This window comes from Scyliorhinus torazame, chromosome 12 (assembly GCF_047496885.1).
Source record: "Scyliorhinus torazame isolate Kashiwa2021f chromosome 12, sScyTor2.1, whole genome shotgun sequence".
Classification (NCBI taxonomy): domain Eukaryota; kingdom Metazoa; phylum Chordata; class Chondrichthyes; order Carcharhiniformes; family Scyliorhinidae; genus Scyliorhinus; species Scyliorhinus torazame.
In genome coordinates, this window is record NC_092718.1 from 138,475,902 (window position 1) to 138,496,670 (window position 20,769).

The 20,769-nt window shown below is 51.1% G+C and overlaps 1 protein-coding gene across 1 annotated transcript in view; it reads right to left on the reverse strand.

The window, feature by feature from the left end:
- Positions 1-599: 599 nt before the first annotated feature.
- The window catches only part of LOC140386616 (uncharacterized), a 48,383-nt gene continuing 28,213 nt past the window's right edge, over positions 600-20,769 (reverse strand). The window contains exon 2 of the mRNA XM_072469093.1: positions 600-3,538. Within this exon, the coding sequence (XP_072325194.1) occupies positions 935-3,538 (2,604 nt within the window). The 3' untranslated portion in view covers positions 600-934. The remainder of the gene's footprint in view (positions 3,539-20,769) is intronic.

Below are 20,769 nucleotides of genomic sequence, written 5' to 3' on the forward strand. Positions count from 1 at the left end.
CATTTAGAGTGCCCAATTATTTTTGTCTCCAGTTTAGGGGCAATTTAGCGTGGCCAATCCACCTAACCTGCGCATCTTTGGGTTGTGGGGGTGAAACCCATGCAGTCAGGGGGAGATTGTGCAAACTCCACAGTGACCTGGGGCCGGGATCAAACCCGGGTCCTCAGTGCTGTAGGCAGCAGTGCTAGCCACTTCACCACCGTGCCGCCAGACAATGCAATTTGCAACAGCAGTGGAATACTTTTGATCAAGCTCTGGGAATCGCTTTTCCTTAAGTTGCCCAAGAAAGGAAAATAGCATTTAGCCCAAGTTTTAAAACATGAAATCTTGGTGAGAGTAGTAAGAAAAGGTCTTTTTAAAAATATTGCTCGGTTACAATTTCAGATGGAGAGCCCCAGCTCCCAGGGACACAAATTAATTCCATCCACATTTTTACACACAAGTTCAAGAGTTCTCACCTTCTATCTGAGTTAGGTTGGTATTAAATAAGAGGAAGCTTTTTTTGGTAGCTGTGGGAGGTGGGGTTGGAGATGCTGACCGGTAGATGAATCAGGCAGCTTTGCACTTCTGACCGTCATGGAATGAAGAGGCCCAGACAGTTCATGAACAATATTCTATTTCAGACATAACAGCATAAACTGGATCCCAGTCACCAACATCACCTGGGAGCGATTCACAGGCCATCAGTACATTTCAGTTCAAACCAGCAAAGAAAAAAAACCTCTGCAAATCTACATCATTTGCCTTATAAACGTTTGTAAATTTACATATTAACGCCCTTACCCCTGTCCAGCAACCTGCGGCAGGGCTTTCCACATTCAGCATTTTGGTTCAGAGCTCACCTGCCACAGGAGATTACCCGGATTATAAAAGGATCAAGAAATCAGGATGTCCTCCTTCCATTCCATCCCCACACCCTCCCAGCTTGTCCGTTCTATACAAACGCATCTACTTGGATGTTGTCATCCAGCGTAGCCTGGTAGATCTCGATAGTCTCCACAATGGTGGTGGGAATGGACTCAGTGGACTCGATGATGGCAAATGTCTCGCCGTACTCAGTGCACACAATGGTCTGCTCCATGTGGGTGCGGCGGTGGCTGCGCAGGTTGGATGGAGTCTTAAAGCTCTTACCGCACTTGGTGCAGGGGTGCGGTCTCTCGCCGGTGTGGATCCGCCGGTGGTCCAACAGGTGCATGGACTGCACAAACCCCTTGCCACAGGTCTCACACTTGTACGGCCTCTCACCTGTGTGGGTGCGCCGGTGCTCCCGCAGGTGGTTGGACTGTTTAAAGGCCTTGCCGCAATCTGTACACTTGAATGGCCTCTCGCCCGTATGGATGCGGCGGTGCAGCAGAAGGCTGGAGGAGGAGCCAAAACGCTTGCCACAGTCGTGGCAGTGGTAAGGACGCTCGCCAGTATGCCGGCGCTCGTGCAGGGTCAGGTTTGTGGTGCTGGTAAACGTCTTGCCACACTGGCTGCAGCCGAACGGCCTCTCGCCCGTGTGGCTCCGCTCGTGCAGTTGCAGGTTTCCCAGGGAGTTGCACCGTTTGCCACAGTTGGCACACTCGTAGACCTTGGCACAGCGGCCAGAGCAGCGGTGCTCCTCCAGCTTGGTGCCATCAACAAATTGGCGGCCGCAGTCTGGGCACCGGTGAGGGACCTCCCCAGTGTGCACCAGCCGGTGCAACTCCAGGCGCCGCTGTCGTGTGAAGCCCTTGCCACAGTCCACGCACTTGTAGGGCAGCTCGCCGGTGTGGCAGTAGCGGTGCACCATTAGCTTGGAGGCCCGGCCAAAAGCTTTGGGGCAGTCGGGGCACTTGAATGGCAGATCGCCGGTGTGAATACGCCGATGTTGCTGCAGGTTGGAGGACTGGGCGAAGGCACGCTCACAGAATTCACATTTGTACGGCCTCTCGCCCGTGTGGATCTGGTGGTGCCGCATGAGGTTGGCCAGCGTGGTGAAGGTTTTGCCACACTCAGCACACTGGAAGGGTCTCTCACCCGTGTGTGTGCGCATGTGATTCTTGACGTGCACCGGCTTGCGGAAGGCCTTGCCACACACCTGGCACTTGTGTCGGCGCTCACAGTTGTGCAGGCGGCGGTGTCGGAGGAGTTGGGATTGTTTCCCGAACTCCTTGCCACAGAACCCACACTCATACACCAGGACAGTGCTGGGCAGCACCTCGGTGGCCGGGGGGACATTGTGCATTCTTTGCCGCACGTCCACGGTTTCTACAGTTGGCGCCGCCAATACCTCCTTGTTCTCGCTCTCCTTTTTCACGGGGGCAGCAGCCTTGCCAGCAGTCATGGTGGAAGAATGAGTGCGGCGGTGGTAAAGGAACTTGGTCATGTTGCTGAAGGCTTTACCACACTCGGCACAGCGGTGGAGTGGGTCATCAGTGTGCAGCCGCCGGTGCTGTACCAGTGCCACCTCGGTGTTGAAGCCTTTGCCACAATCGGTGCACAGGTACAGCACCTCACCTTTGTGACTCCGGAGGTGTTGCTCCAGGGATGAGGCCTTCTTGAACGAGCGTTTGCAGTCCGGGCAGTCATGCGCCAGGCTCAGGTGGGTCTTTTGGTGCTGCAGGAGCCGGCGGGCAGTGGTGAAGACCTTCCCACACTCTGCACATCCCAGTGGCTGGTTCTTCCTCGAAGTCGGCTGCTCCTCCTCCTCGCAGTTGGCACATGGAGCGGGCAGCCCCGCGGGTTCTGCAGGCTGTCCCACAGGCTCCTGGAGCTGAGGCCTGACGTCCGTGTGCAGCCCCAGGGAGTCAGACCTGGAATAATCCTCATTGCGAACGAGCTGTGTCCCTTCAGGTTCCACCAGGGCCACTGCGCTCTCATAGGAATGATCCCCCACAGCACCAGAGACCAAGTCTGAGCCCCCCACAGCCTCTGGCACAAAGCCTTGGCTGCCCACACCTCCTGCAGCAGGCTGTAGAACAGCAGTGCCCTGTCCAGTATTGTCCACTTCCAGTGGCATGGGGACTGGATTATGGCTCTCTGTGCAGCAGCCAGAGCTGGCGGCTGCATTGGATCTTTGGACGTCACCCTGGTTGGCAGGCGGGGGTGAAGGCCGCTCAGAATCAGAGGCTGAACACTCAGAGGGACCTCCGTCACAGTTCAATGTCATGGTGTCACAAGGCAGGCTGTGGATAGCGGACGCCGTGGAGTGGGATGCTTGATGGATGAGGAGTTGGTGCGGTACAGTGAATGAGACGTTACAGTCCGGACACAGGTACTGTGGCACACTTTCCAGCACCACGTGGGTTTCTTCAGTCTCTTGGCTCTCGGGCACAGGGTTGTCAGCGCTCTCCTGTGCCAGGGCCTTGGTGTGCAAGCCCTGATGCTGCAGAAAGTCCTCCATGGTGCTGAGCAGCTGGCCACATTCGGAGCACTGCTGTAGCTGCTCACCGATAAACATCTCATGTAAGTTCTCGCCTTCGGGAATGCCAAACTCCACATACTCGGCGATGCCATGGTCCTGCTTACTGTGCATCTGCTGGTGGGCCAGAGCTTCCACCGAGCTAACGAAAATCTGAACAGGAAACAGTAGAAATAAATTAGAGACACAGGCCACAGCTGAAGAATTAATCCAATAAACATTTCTGAGTCAATTTATCAAGGATGCAAGGAATCGAACAATATAATCTCAAATCTCTCATCCACACCCCAGTGTTATACAGTGACACTCATCCCCACCAGCACTATACCCCAGTGTTATACAGTGACACTCATCCCCACCAGCACTATACCCCAGTGTTATACAGTGACAGACCTGTCCCTACCAGCACTGTACCCCAGTGTTATGCAGTGACAGACCCGTCCCTACCAGCACTGTACCCCAGTGTTATATAGTGACAGACACGGCCCTACCAGCACAATACCACAGTGTTACACAGTGACAGACCCGTCCCCACCAGTACTGTACCCCAGTGTATACAGTGACAGACCGGTCCCCACCAGCACTGTACCCCAGTCTTATACAGTGGCAGACCTGTCCCCACCAGCACTGCACCCCAGTGGCAGACCTGTCCCTACCAGCACTGTACCCCAGTGTTATAGCGACAGATCCGTCCCTACCAGCACTGTACCCCAGTGTTATACAGCGACAGACCTGTCCCTACCCGCAACGTACCCCAGAGTTACACAGTGACAGACCTGTCCCTACCCGCACTGTACCCCAGTGACAGACCTGTCCCTACCAGCACTGTACTCCAGTGTTATAGTGCCAGACCTGTCCCTACCAGCACTGTACCCCAGTGTTATACAGTGCCATGACCTGTCCCTAACCGCACTGTACCCAGTTATACAGTGACTGACCCGCCCCTATCCGCACTGTACCCAGTGCTATAGTGCCAGACCTGTCCCTACCAGCACTGTACCCAGTGTTACACTGTGACAGACCCGTCCCTACCAGAACTGTACCCAGTGTTATAGTGCCATGACCTGTCCCTACCCGCACTGTACCCAGTGTTACACTGTGACAGACCCGTCCCTACCAGCACTGTACCCAATGTTACACAGTGACAGACCTGTCCCTACCAGCACTGTATCCCAGTTTTATACAGTGACAGACCTGTCCCTACCAATACTGTACCCAGTGCTATACAGTGATCGACCTCTCCCTACCAGCACTACCCAGTGTTATACAGAAGCAGACCCGTCCCTACCAGCACTGTACCCAAGTGTTATACAGTTACAGACATGTCCCCACCAGTACTGTACCCCAGTGTTATACAGTGACACACCCATCCCCACCAGCACTGTACCCCAGTGTTATACAGTGACACACCCGTCCCTGTCCGCACTGTGCCTAGTGTTAGAGTGACAGACCTGTCCCTACGAGCACTGTACCCCAGTGTTACACAGTGACAGACCTGTCCCTACCCGCAGTGTACCCCGGAATGAATTGTGACGTGGATCCAGGGATTCTTCAGCATGATCTGGACAGGTTGGGCGAGTGGGCAAATCAATGGCAGATGCAGTATAATTTGGATAAGTGTGAGGTTATTCACTGTGGATGCAAAAGCAGGAAGGCAGATTACTACCTGAATGGTTGTAAATTGGGAGAGGGGAGTGTGCAGCGGGATCTGGGTGTCCTTGTACATCAGTCGCTGATGTTAAGCATGCAGGTGCAACAGGAGGTAAAGAAGGCTAATGGTATGTTGGCCTTCATTGTGAGAGTTTCGAATATAGAAGCAGGGATGTATTGCTGCAATTGTACAGGGCCTTGGTGAGGCCACACTTGCAGTTTTGGTCTCCTTCTCTGAGGAAGGATGTTCTTGCTCTCGAGGGAGTGCCGCGAAGGTTTGCCAGACTGATTCCAGGGATGGCGGGACTGTCATAGGAGGAGAGATTGACTAGGTTAGGATTGTTCTCGCTGGAGTTCAGAAGAATGAGAGGGGATCTCACAGAGACTTATAAAATTCTAACAGGACTAGACAGTGTAGATGCAGGGAAGATGTTACCAATGATGGGTATGTCCAGAACCAGGGGTCATAGTCTGAGGATTCAGGGTAAACAATTCCGGACAGAGATAAGGAGACATTTCTTCACCCAAAGAGTTGTGAGCCTGTGGAATTCATTACCACAGGAAGTAGTTGATGTTAAAACTTTGGAGACAGCTAAATATAGCACGTGGGGAGAATGGGATCAAAGGCTATGGGGAGAAAGCAGGATTAGGCTATTGAGTTGGATGATCAGCCATGATCGTGATGAATGGCAGAGCAGGCTCAAAGGGCGAAAAGGCCTCCTCCTTCTTCTATCGTCTATGTTATACAGTGACAGACCCATTCCCACCACTAATGTACCCCAGTGTTATACAGTAACAGACATGTCCCATCCATGACTGTATCCCAGTGTTATACAGTAACAGACCTACCCAATCCACTACTGTTTCCCAGTATTATAGTGACAGACCCATCCCCACCAGTACTGCACCTCAGCATTATACAGTAAGAGACCTGCCAGATTCACTACTGTACCCCAGTATTATACTGACAGACCCATCCTGACCAGTACTGTACCCGTGTTATACAGTAACAGACCTGCCCGACCCACTACTGTACCCGCGTTGTACAGCAACACCTGCCAAATCCACTACCGCAGCCCAGTGTTATACAGTAACAGACCTGTCCCCACCAGTACTGTATCCTGGTATTATAGAGTATTAGACCTGCCCAATCCACTACTGTACCCATGCTAAACAGTAACAGACCTGACTGATCCACTGCTGTACCACTGTTATACAGTAACAGACCTGCCCGATCCACTACTGTACCCGTGTTATACAGTACCAGACCTGCCCGATCCACGACTGTACCCCAGTATTATAGTGACAGTCCTATCCCCACCAGTACTGCACCTCTGTTATACAGTAACAGAACTGTCCCCACCAGTACTGCACCCCAGTGTTTTCCAGTAAGGCCTTCGATTAACTACTGTACCCCAGTGTTATACAATAACTGACCAGCCCGATCCACAACTGTACCCTAGTGTTATACAGTGACAGACCTGTCCCCACCAGTACTGTACCCAAGCCTTATACAGTAACAGACCTGCCCAATCCGCGACTGTGCCCTCGTGTTATGCAGTATAAGACCCGCCCGATCCACAACTCCACCCTAGTGTTATACAGTACCAGACCTGCCCAATCCACTACTATACCCGTGTTATACAGTAACAGACCTGCCCGATCCACTACTATACCCGTGTTATACAGTAACAGACCTGACCGACCAACTACTAAACCAGTGTTACACAGTAACAGACCTGCCCGATCCACTACTGTACCCTAGATTTATAGTGACAGATCTTCCCGATCCACTACTGTACCCGTGTAATACAGTAACAGACCTGCCCATTCCACTACTGTACCCGTGTAATACAGTGACAGACCTGCCCTGTCCACTATTGTTCCCAGTGTTACACAGTAACTGACCTGCCCGATCCACTACTGCACCCCAGTGTTAGTGACAGTCCAATCCCCACCAGTACTGTACCCCAGTGTAATGCAGTAACAGACCTGTCTGAGTCACTACTGTACCCATTTTATACAGTAACAAACCTGCCCAATCCACTACGGTATCCCAGTGTTATACAGTAGCAGATATGCCAAATCCACTAGCGCAGCCCAGTGTTATACAGTGACAGACCTGCCCGATATACTACTGTACCCCAGTGTTAGACTGTAACATACCTGCCCGAATCGCTGCTGTACCCGTGTTATACAGTAACAGACCTGCCCGATCCACTACAGTGCCCCAGTGTTATACAGTAACTGACCTGCCCGACCCATTACTGCACCCCAGTGTTATTGACAGTCCCATCCCACCAATACTGTACTTGTGTTATAAAGTAACAGACTGCCCAATCCACTACTGTACCCCTGTTGTACAGTAACAGACCTGCCCGATGCACTATACCCCAGTGTTATACAGTAACAGACCTGCCCAATCCACTCCTGTACCCCAGTGTTATACAATGACAGAGCTGCCCTATGCACATTTGTAGCCCAGTGTTATACAGTAACTGATGTGTCCGGCCCACTACGGCACCCCAGTGTTAGTGAGTCCCATCCCCACCAATACTGTACCCGTGTTATACAGTAACAGACCTGCCCAATCCACTACTGTACCGGTGTTATACAGTAACAGACCTGCCCAATCCACTACTGTACCCCAGTGTTATACAGTGACAGATCTGCCCTATGCACTATTGCAACCCAGTGTTAGTGACAGTCCCATCCCCACCATTTCGGAAGGTGGTAAAAGAGGGGGATTGGGTGGCATTGTTAGTCAAGGACAGTATTACGGTGGCAGAAAGGAAGTTTGATGAGGACTCGTCTACTGAGGTAGTATGGGCTGAGGTTAGAAACAGGAAAGAAGGTCACCCTGTTAGGGGTTTTCTATAGGCCTCCAAAAAGTTCCAGAGATGTAGAGGAAAGGATTGCAAAGATGATTCTGGATAGGAGCGAAAGCAACAGGGTAGCTGTTATGGGGGACTTTAACTTTCCAAATATTGACTCGAAACGCTATAGTTCGAGTACTTTAGATGGGTCCGTTTTTGTCCAATGTGTGCAGGAGGGTTTCCTGACACAGTATGTAGATAGGCCAACGAGAGGCGAGGCCATATTGGACTTGGTACTGGGTAATGAACCAGGACAGCTGTTAGATTTGGAGGTAGGTGAGCATTTTGGTGGTAGTGACCACAATTCGGGTACGTTTACTTTAGTGATGGAAAGGGATAGGTATATACCGCAGGGCAAGAGTTATATCTGGGGGAAAGGCAATTATGATGCGATGAGGCAAGACTTAGGATGCATCGGATGGAGAGGAAAACTACAGGGGATGGGCACAATGGAAATGTGGAGCTTGTTCAAGGAACAGCTACTGCGTGTCATTGATACGTATGTACCTGTCAGGCAGGGAGGAAGTGGTCAAGCAAGGGAACCGTGGTTTACTAAAGTAGTCGAAACACTTGTCAAGAGGAAGAAGGAGGCTTATGTAAAGATGAGACATGAAGGTTCAGTTAGGGTGCTCGAGAGTTACAAGTTAGCTAGGAAGGACCTAAAGAGAGAGCTAAGAAGAGCCAGGAGGGGACATGAGAAGTCTTTGGCAGGTAGGATCAAGGATAACCCTAAAGCTTTCTATAGATATGTCAGGAATAAAAGAATGACTAGGGTAAGAGTAGGGCCAGTCAAGGACAGTAGTGGGAAGTTGTGCGTGGAGTCCGAGGAGATAGGAGAGGTGCTAAATGAATATTTTGTGTCAGTATTCACACAGGAAAAAGTCAATGTTGTCGAGGAGAATACGGAGATTCAGGCTACTAGACTAGAAGGGCTTGAGGTTCATAAGGAGGAGGTGTTAGCAATTCTGGAAAGTGTGAAAATAGATAAATCCGCTGGGCCGGATGGGATTTATCCTAGGATTCTCTGGGAAGCTGGGGAGGAGGTTGCTGAGCCTTTGGGTTTGATCTTTAAGTCATCTTTGTCTACAGGAATAGTGCCAGAAGACTGGAGGATAGCAAATGTTGTCCCCTTGTTCAAGAAGGGAGTAGAGACAACCCCGGTAACTATACACCAGTGAGCCTTACTTCTGTTGTGGGCAAAGTCTTGGAAAGGTTTATAAGAGATAGGATGTATAATCATCTGGAAAGGAATAATTTGATTAGAGATAGTCAACACGGTTTTGTGAAGGGTAGGTTGTGCCTCACAAACCTTAAGAGTTCTTTGAGAAGGTGACCAAACAGGTGGAGGAGGGTAAAGCAGTTGATGTGGTGTATATGGATTTCAGTAAAGCGTTATATAAGGTTCCCCATGGTAGGCTACTGCAGAAAATACGGAGGCATGGGATTCAGGGTGATTTAGCAGTTTGGATCAGAAATTGGCTAGCTGGAAGAAGACAAAGGGTGGTGGTTGATGGGAAGTGTTCAGACTGGAGTCCAGTTACTAGTGGTGTACCACAAGGGGCCACTGCTGTTGGTCATTTTTATAAATGACCTGGAGGAGGGCGTAGAAGGATGGGTGAGTAAATTTGCAGATGACACTAAAGTCGGTGGAGTTGTAGACAGTGCGGAAGGATGTTACAAGTTACAGAGAGACATAGATAAGCTGCAGCGCTGGGCTGAGAGGTGGCAAATGGAGTTTAATGCAGAAAAGTGTGAGGTGATTCATTTTGAAAGGAATAACAGGAAGACAGAGTACTGGGCTAATTGTAAGATTCTTGGTAGTGTGGATGAGCAGAGAGATCTCAGTGTCAATGGACATAGATCCCTGAAAGTTACCACCCCGGTTGAGAGGGTTGTTAAGAAGGCGCACGGTGTGTTAGCTTTTATTGGTAGAGGGATTGAGTTTCAGACCCATGAGGTCATGTTGCAGCTGTACAAAACTCTGGTGCGGCCACATTTGGAGCACTGCGTGCAATTCTGGTCGCCGCATTATAGGAAGGATGTGGAAGCATTGGAAAGGGTGCAGAGGAGATTTACCAGAATGTTACCTGGTATGGAGGGAAGATCTTATGAGAGAAGGTTGAGGGACTTGAGGCTGTTTTCGTTAGAGAGAAGAAGGTTAAGAGGTGACTTAATTGAGGCATACAAGATGATCAGAGGATTGGATAGGGTGGACAGTGAGAGCCTTTTTCCTCGGATGGTGATGTCTAGCACGAGGGGACGTAGCTTTAAATTGAGGGGAGATAGATATGGGACTGATGTCAGAGGTAGGTTCTTTACTCAGAGAGTAGTAAGGGCATGGAATGCCCTGCCTGCTACAGTAGTGGACTCGCCAACACTAAGGGCATTCAAATGGTCATTGGATAGACATATGGATGATAAGGGAATAGTGTAGATGGGCTTTAGAGTGGTTTCACAGGTCGCGCAACATCGAGGGCCGAAGGGCCTGTACTGCGCTGTAATGTTCTATGTTCTAATACTCTACACCCCAGTGTTATATAATTACAGACCTGCCCGATCTACTACTGTACCCCAGTGTTACACAGTAACAGACCTGCCCAATCCACTACTGTACCGCAGTGTTATACAGCAACAGACCTGTCCCCACCACTACTATAATTCCATGTTATACAGTGACAGACCTGCCCTATGCACTACAGTAGCCTAGTGTTATATAGTAACAGACCTGTCCCCACCTGTACAGTACCTGTGTTATACAGTAACAGACCTGGCCGACCAACTACTATACCCCAGTATTAGACAGTGACAGTCCTGTCCCCACCAGTACTGTACCCCAATGTTATACAGTGACACACCCGTCCCCACCAGTACTGTACCCCAATGTTATACAGTGACACACCCGTCCCCACCAGCTCTGTACCCCAGTGTTATACAGTGACACACCCATCCCCACCAGCACTGTACCCCAGTGTTATACAGTGACACACCCGTCCCTGTCCGCACTGTGCCTAGTGTTAGAGTGACAGACCTGTCCCTACGAGCACTGTACCCCAGTGTTACACAGTGACAGACCTGTCCCTACCCGCAGTGTACCCCGGAATGAATTGTGACGTGGATCCAGGGATTCTTCAGCATGATCTGGACAGGTTGGGCGAGTGGGCAAATCAATGGCAGATGCAGTATAATTTGGATAAGTGTGAGGTTATTCACTGTGGATGCAAAAGCAGGAAGGCAGATTACTACCTGAATGGTTGTAAATTGGGAGAGGGGAGTGTGCAGCGGGATCCGGGTGTCCTTGTGCACCAGTCGCTGATGGTAAGCATGCAGGTGTAACAGGCGGTAAAGAAGGATAATTGTATGTTGGCCTTTATTGCAAGAGGTTTCGAGTAAACAAGCTGATTCCAGGGATGGCGGGACTGTCATATGAGAGATTGACTAGGTTTGCATTGTTCTCCCTGGAGTTCAGAATAATGAGAGGGGATCTCATAGAGACTCATAAAATTCTAACGGGACTAGACAGGATAGATGCAGGGAAGATGTTAGCAATAATGGGTGTGTCTAGAACCAGGGGTCACAGTCTGAGGATTCAGGGTAAACAATTCCGGACAGATATAAAGAGACATTTCTTCACCCAAAGAGGGGTGAGCCTGTGGAATTCATTACCACAGGAAGTAGGAAGTAGTTGATGCTAAAACTTTGGACTAAATATAGCACTTGGGGAGAATGGGATCAAAGGCTATGGGGAGAAAGCAGGATTAGGCAAATGAGTTGGATGAACAGCCATGATCGTGATGAATGGCGGAGCAGGCTCGAAGTGCCAAAAGGTCTCCTCCTGCAGTAGTGGACTCCTACGGTGTCCAATGCACGACTGTCCCCCAGTGTTAGTGACAGTCCCATCCCCATCAGTACTGTACCCCAGTGTGATACGTTAACAGACCTGCCCGATCCACGACTGTACCCCAGAGTTATAGTGACAGATCTGCGTGACACACTACTGTCCCCCAGTGTTATACACAAACAGCCCAATACACGACTGTACCCCAGTGTTATACAGCAACAGACCTGCCCGATTACCGACTGTACGGCAGTGTCATACAGCAACAGACCTGCCCGATGCACTACTGTACCGCAGTGTCATACAGCAACAGACCTGCCCGATGCACTACTGTACCGCAGTGTCATACAGCAACAGACCTGCCCGATGCACTACTGTACCGCAGTGTCATACAGCAACAGACCTGCCCGATGCACTACTGTACCGCAGTGTCATACAGCAACAGACCTGCCCGATGCACTACTGTACCGCAGTGTCATACAGCAACAGACCTGCCCGATGCACTACTGTACCGCAGTGTCATACAGCAACAGACCTGCCCGATGCACTACTGTACCCCAGTGTCATACAGCAACAGACCTGCCCGATGCACTACTGTACCCCAGTGTTATACAGCAACAGACCTGCCCGATGCACTACTGTACCGCAGTGTTATACAGCAACAGACCTGCCCGATGCACTACTGTACCGCAGTGTCATACAGCAACAGACCTGCCCGATGCACTACTGTACCGCAGTGTCATACAGCAACAGGCCTGCCCGATGCACTACTGTACCGCAGTGTCATACAACAGACCTGCCCGATGCACTACTGTACCGCAGTGTTATACAGCAACAGACCTGTCCGATGTACTACTGTACCGCAGTGTCATACAGCAACAGACCTGCCCAAAATACGACTGTACCAGTGTTATACAGCAACACACCTGCCCGATGTACTACTGTACCACAGTGTGATACAGCAACAGACCTGCCCAATACACGACTGTACCCCAGTGTTATACAGCAACAGACCTGCCCGATTACCGACTGTACCGCAGTGTTATACAGCAACAGACCTGCCCGATGTACTACTGTACCACAGTGTGATACAGCAACAGACCTGCCCAATACACGACTGTACCCCAGTGTTATACAGCAACAGACCTGCCCGATTACCGACTGTACCGCAGTGTTATACAGCAACAGACCTGCCCGATGCACTACTGTACCACAGTGTGATACAGCAACAGACCTGCCCGATCCACGACTGTACGGCAGTGTTATACAGCAACAGACCTGCCCGATGCACTACTGTACCACAGTGTGATACAGCAACAGACCTGCCCGATGTACTACTGTACCGCAGTGTTATACAGCAACAGACCTGCCCGATGCACTACTGTACCGCAGTGTTATACAGCAACAGACCTGCCCGATGCACTACTGTACCGCAGTGTCATACAGCAACAGACCTGCCCGATGCACTACTGTACCGCAGTGTCATACAGCAACAGACCTGCCCAATGCACTACTGTACCGCAGTGTCATACAACAGACCTGCCCGATGCACTACTGTACCGTAGTGTCATACAGCAACAGACCTGCCCGATGCACTACTGTACCCCAGTGTTATACAGCAACAGACCTGCCCGATGCACTACTGTACCGCAGTGTCATACTGCAACAGACCTGCCCGATGCACTACTGTACCGCAGTGGTATACAGCAACAGACCTGTCCGATGTACTACTGTACCGCAATGTTATACAGCAACAGACCTGCCCTATGCACTACTGTATCCGTGTTATGCAGTAACAGACCTGCCCCCAAGCCTTACACAGTAACAGACCTGCCCAATCCACTATTGTACCCCAGTGTTATTCAGTAACAGACCTGTCCGAGCCACTACTGTATCCCAGTGTTATACAGTAACAGGCCTGTCCGATCCACTGCTGTACCCGTGTTATACAGGGACAGGCCAGCCCTATGCACTACTGTACCCCAGTGTTTGTGACAGTCCCATCCCCATCAGTACTGTACCCCAGTGTTATACAGTAACAGATCTGTCCGACCCACTACTGTATCCGTGTAATGCAATAACGGACCTGTCCCCAAGCCTTACAGTAACAGACCTGCCCAATCCACTGTACCCCAGTGTTACACAGTAACAGACCTGCCCGATCCGTTACTGCAGCCCAGTGTTATACAGTAACAGACCTGCCCGATCCACTACTGTACCCATTATACAGTAACAGACCGGCCCGATCAGTTACTGCAGCCCAGTGGTATACAGTAACAGACCTGCCCGATCCACTACTGTAACAGACATTTTAAAAAATAAATTTAGAGTACCCAATTAATTTTTTCCAATTAAGGGGCAATTTAGCGTGCCCAATCCACTTACCCTGCACATCTTTGGGTTGTGGGGGCAAAACCCACACCAACACGGGAAGAACATGCAATCTCCACACGGACAGTGACCCACAGCCGGGATCGAACCTGGCACATCGGCGCCATGCGCCACCCACTGCGCCACCATTCTGCCCTGGACAGCAACAGACCTGCCCGATCCACGACTGTACGGCAGTGTTATACAGCAACAGACCTGCCCGATCCACGACTGTACCACAGTGTGATACAGCAACAGACCTGCCCGATCCACGACTGTACCACAGTGTGATACAGCAACAGACCTGCCCAATACACGACTGTACCCCAGTATTATACAGCAACAGACCTGCCCGATCAACGACTGTACCACAGTGTGATTACAGCAACAGACCTGCCCAATACACGACTGTACCCCAGTGTTATACAGCAACAGACCTGCCCGATCCATGACTGTACCACAGTGTGATACAGCAACAGACCTGCCCGATCCACTACTGTACCACAGTGTGATACAGCAACAGACCTGCCCAATACACGACTGTACCACAGTGTGATACAGCAACAGACCTGCCCGATCCACGACTGTACCCCAGTGTTATACAGCAACAGACCTGCCCAATCCATGACTGTACCGCAGTGTTATACAGCAACAGACCTGCCCGATGCACGACTGTACCCCAGTGTGATACAGCAACAGACCTGCCTGATCCACGACTGTGCGGCAGTGTGATACAGCAACAGACCTGCCCGATCCACTACTGTACCGCAGTGTGATACAGCAACAGACCTGCTCAATCCACGACTGTACCGCAGTGTTATACAGCAACAGACTTGCCCGATGCACTACAGTACCACAGTGTGATACAGCAACAGACCTGCCCGATCCACGACTGTACGGCAGTGTGATACAGCAACAGACCTGCCCGATCCACTACTGTACCGCAGTGTTATACAGCAACAGACCTGCCCGATGCACTACTGTACCGCAGTGTCATACAGCAACAGACCTGCCCGATCCACGACTGTACCCCAGTGTTATACAGCAACAGACCTGCCCGATGTACTACTGTACCGCAGTGTTATACAGCAACAGACCTGCCCGATCCACTACTGTACCCCAGTGTTATACAGCAACAGACCTGCCTGATCCACTACTGTACCCCAGTGTTATACAGCAACAGACCTGCCCGATCCACTACTGTACCCCAGTGTGATACAGCAATAGACCTGCCCGATGCACTACTGTACCGCAGTGTCATACAGCAACAGACCTGCCCAAAATACGACTGTACCAGTGTTATACAGCAACAGACCTGCCCAATCCACTACTGTACGGCAGTGTCATACAGCAACAGACCTGCCCGATCCACTACTGTACGGCAGTGTTATACAGCAACAGACCTGCCCGATCCACTACTGTACGGCAGTGTTATACAGCAACAGACCTGCCCGATCCACTACTGTACCGCAGTGTTATACAGCAACAGACCTGCCCGATCCACTACTGTACGGCAGTGTTATACAGCAACAGACCTGCCCGATCCACTCCTGTACCGCAGTGTGATACAGCAACAGACCTGCCCGATCCACTACTGTACTGCAGTGTTATACAGCAACAGGCCTGCCCGATGCACGACTGTACCGCAGTGTCATACAGCAACAGACCTGCCCGATGCACTACTGTACCGCAGTGTCATACAGCAACAGACCTGCCCGATGCACTACTGTACCCCAGTGTTATACAGCAACAGACCTGCCCGATGCACTACTGTACCGCAGTGTCATACAGCAACAGACCTGCCCGATGCACTACTGTACCCCAGTGTTATACAGCAACAGACCTGCCCGATGCACTACTGTACCGCAGTGTTATACAGCAACAGACCTGCCCGATGCACTACTGTACCGCAGTGTCATACAGCAACAGACCTGCCCGATGCACTACTGTACCCCAGTGTTATACAGCAACAGACCTGCCCGATGCACTACTGTACCCCAGTGTTATACAGCAACAGACCTGCCCGATGCACTACTGTACCGCAGTGTCATACAGCAACAGACCTGCCCGATGCACTACTGTACCGCAGTGTCATACAGCAACAGGCCTGCCCGATGCACTACTGTACCGCAGTGTTATACAGCAACAGACCGGTCCGATGTACTACTGTACCGCAATGTTATACAGCAACAGACCTGCCCTATGCACTACTGTATCCGTGTTATGCAGTAACAGACCTGCCCCCAAGCCTTACACAGTAACAGACCTGCCCAATCCACTACTGTACCCCAGTGTTATTCAGTAACAGACCTGTCCGAGCCACTACTGTATCCCAGTGTTATACAGTAACAGGCCTGTCCGATCCACTGCTGTACCAGTGTTATACAGTGACAGGCCAGACCTATGCACTACTGTACCCCAGTGTTTGTGACAGTCCCATCCCCATCAGTACTGTACCCCAGTGTTATACAGTGACAGATCTGCGCGACCACTACTGTGCCCCAGTGTTATACAGTAACAGATCTGTCCGACCCACTACTGTATCCGTGTAATGCAATAACGGACCTGTCCCCAAGCCTTACAGTAACAGACCTGCCCAATCCACTGTACCCCAGTGTTACACAGTAACAGACCTGCCCGATCCGTTACTGCAGCCCAGTGTTATACAGTAACAGACCTGCCCGATCCACTACTGTACCCGTTATACAGTAACAGACCGGCCCGATCAGTTACTGCTGCCCAGTGTTATACAGTAACAGACCTGCCCGATCCACCACTGTAACAGACATTTTAAAAAATAAATTTAGAGTACCCAATTAATTTTTTCCAATTAAGGGGCAATTTAGCGTGCCCAATCCACTTACCCTGCACATCTTTGGGTTCTGGGGGCAAAACCCACACCAACACGGGAGGAACATGCAATCTCCACACGGACAGTGACCCACAGCCGGGATCGAACCTGGCACATCGGCGCCATGCGCCACCCACTGCGCCACCATTCTGCCCTGGACAGCAACAGACCTGCCCGATCCACGACTGTACCACAGTTTGATACAGCAACAGACCTGCCCAATACACGACTGTACCCCAGTGTTATACAGCAACAGACCTGCCCGATCCACGACTGTACCACAGTGTGATACAGCAACAGACCTGCCCAATACACGACTGTACCCCAGTGTTATACAGCAACAGACCTGCCCGATCCACTACTGTACCGCAGTGTCATACAGCAACAGACCTGCCCGATCCACGACTGTACCAGTGTGATACAGCAACAGACCTGCCCGATCCACGACTGTACCACAGTGTGATACAGCAACAGGCCTGCCCGATCCACGACTGTACCACAGTGTGATACAGCAACAGACCTGCCCGATCCACTACTGTACCACAGTGTGATACAGCAACAGACCTGCCCGATCCACGACTGTACCACAGTGTGATACAGCAACAGACCTGCCCGATCCACTACTGTACCACAGTGTGATACAGCAACAGACCTGCCCGATCCACTACTGTACCACAGTGTGATGCAGCAACAGACGTGCCCGATCCACGACTGTACCGCAGTGTTACACAGCAACAGACCTGCCCGATGCACTACTGTACCGCAGTGTGATACAGCAACAGACCTGCCCAATACACGACTGTACCCCAGTGTTATACAGCAACAGACCTGCCCGATTACCGACTGTACGGCAGTGTTATACAGCAACAGACCTGCCCGATCCACTACTGTACGGCAGTGTTATACAGCAACAGACCTGCCCGATCCACGACTGTACCACAGTGTGATACAGCAACAGACCTGCCCGATCCACGACTGTACCAGTGTGATACAGCAACAGACCTCCCCAATACACGACTGTACCCCAGTATTATACAGCAACAGACCTGCCCGATCAACGACTGTACCACAGTGTGATTACAGCAACAGACCTGCCCAATACACGACTGTACCCCAGTGTTATACAGCAACAGACCTGCCCGATCCATGACTGTACCACAGTGTGATACAGCAACAGACCTGCCCGATCCACTACTGTACCACAGTGTGATACAGCAACAGACCTGCCCAATACACGACTGTACCACAGTGTGATACAGCAACAGACCTGCCCGATCCACGACTGTACCGCAGTGTTATACAGCAACAGACCTGCCCGATGCACGACTGTACCCCAGTGTGATACAGCAACAGACCTGCCTGATCCACGACTGTGCGGCAGTGTGATACAGCAACAGACCTGCCCGATCCACTACTGTACCGCAGTGTTATACAGCAACAGACCTGCCCGATGCACTACTGTACCACAGTGTTATACAGCAACAGACCTGCCTGATCCACTACTGTACCCCAGTGTTATACAGCAACAGACCTGCCCGATCCACTACTGTACCCCAGTGTGATACAGCAATAGACCTGCCCGATGCACTACTGTACCGCAGTGTTATACAGCAACAGACCTGCCCAATCCACTATTGTACGGCAGTGTCATACAGCAACAGACCTGCCCGATCCACTACTGTACGGCAGTGTTATACAGCAACAGACCTGCCCGATCCACTACTGTACGGCAGTGTTATACAGCAACAGACCTGCCCGATCCACTACTGTACGGCAGTGTCATACAGCAACAGACCTGCCCGATGCACTACTGTACCGCAGTGTTATACAGCAACAGACCTGCCCGATCCACTACTGTACGGCAGTGTTATACAGCAACAGACCTGCCCGATCCACTCCTGTACCGCAGTGTGATACAGCAACAGACCTGCCCGATCCACTACTGTACGGCAGTGTTATACAGCAACAGACCTGCCCGATGCACTACTGTACCGCAGTGTTATACAGCAACAGACCTGCCCGATGCACTACTGTACCGCAGTGTTATACAGCAACAGACCTGCCCGATGCACTACTGTACCGCAGTGTCATACAGCAACAGACCTGCCCGATGCACTACTGTACGGCAGTGTCATACAGCAACAGACCTGCCCGATGCACTACTGTACCCCAGTGTTATACAGCAACAGACCTGCCCGATGCACTACTGTACCGCAGTGTCATACAGCAACAGACCTGCCCGATGCACTACTGTACCCCAGTGTTATACAGCAACAGACCTGCCCGTTGCACTACTGTACCGCAGTGTTATACAGCAACAGACCTGCCCGATGCACTACTGTACCGCAGTGTCATACAACAACAGACCTGCCCGATGCACTACTGTACCGCAATGTCATACAGCAACAGGCCTGCCCGATGCACTACTGTACCGCAGTGTCATACAACAGACCTGCCCGATGCACTACTGTACCGCAGTGTTATACAGCAACAGACCTGTCCGATGCACTACTGTACCGCAGTGTTATACAGCAACAGACCTGTCCGATGTACTACTGTACCGCAGTGTCATACAGCAACAGACCTGCCCGATCCACTACTGTACCCCAGTGTTATACAGCAACAGACCTGCCCTATGCACTACTGTACCGCAGTGTTATACAGCAACAGACCTGCCCGATGCACTACTGTACCGCAGTGTCATACAGCAACAGACCTGCCCGATGCACTACTGTACCCCAGTGTTATACAGCAACAGACCTGCCCGATGCACTACTGTACCGCAGTGTCATACAGCAACAGACCTGCCCGATGCACTACCGTACCCCAGTGTTATACAGCAACAGACCTGCCCGATGCACTACTGTACCGCAGTGTCATACAGCAACAGACCTGCCCGATGCACTACTGTACCCCAGTGTTATACAGCAACAGACCTGCCCGATGCACTACTGTACCGCAGTGTCATACAGCAACAGACCTGCCCGATGCACTACTGTACCGCAGTGTCATACAGCAACAGGCCTGCCCGATGCACTACTGTACCGCAGTGTTATACAGCAACAGACCGGTCCGATGTACTACTGTACCGCAATGTTATACAGCAACAGACCTGCCCTATGCACTACTGTATCCGTGTTATGCAGTAACAGACCTGCCCCCAAGCCTTACACAGTAACAGACCTGCCCAATCCACTACTGTACCCCAGTGTTATTCAGTAACAGACCTGTCCGAGCCACTACTGTATCCCAGTGTTATACAGTAACAGGCCTGTCCGATCCACTGCTGTACCAGTGTTATACAGTGACAGGCCAGCCCTATGCACTACTGTACCCCAGTGTTTGTGACAGTCCCATCCCCATCAGTACTGTACCCCAGTGTTATACAGTGACAGATCTGCGCGACCACTACTGTGCCCCAGTGTTATACAGTAACAGATCTGTCCGACCCACTACTGTATCCGTGTAATGCAATAACGGACCTGTCCCCAAGCCTTACAGTAACAGACCTGCCCAATCCACTGTACCCCAGTGTTACACAGTAACAGACCTGCCCGATCCGTTACTGCAGCCCAGTGTTATACAGTAACAGACCTGCCCGATCCACTACTGTACCCGTTATACAGTAACAGACCGGCCCGATCAGTTACTGCAGCCCAGTGTTATACAGTAACAGACCTGCCCGATCCACCACTGTAACAGACATTTTAAAAAATAAATTTAGAGTACCCAATTAATTTTTTCCAATTAAGGGGCAATTTAGCGTGCCCAATCCACTTACCCTGCACATCTTTGGGTTCTG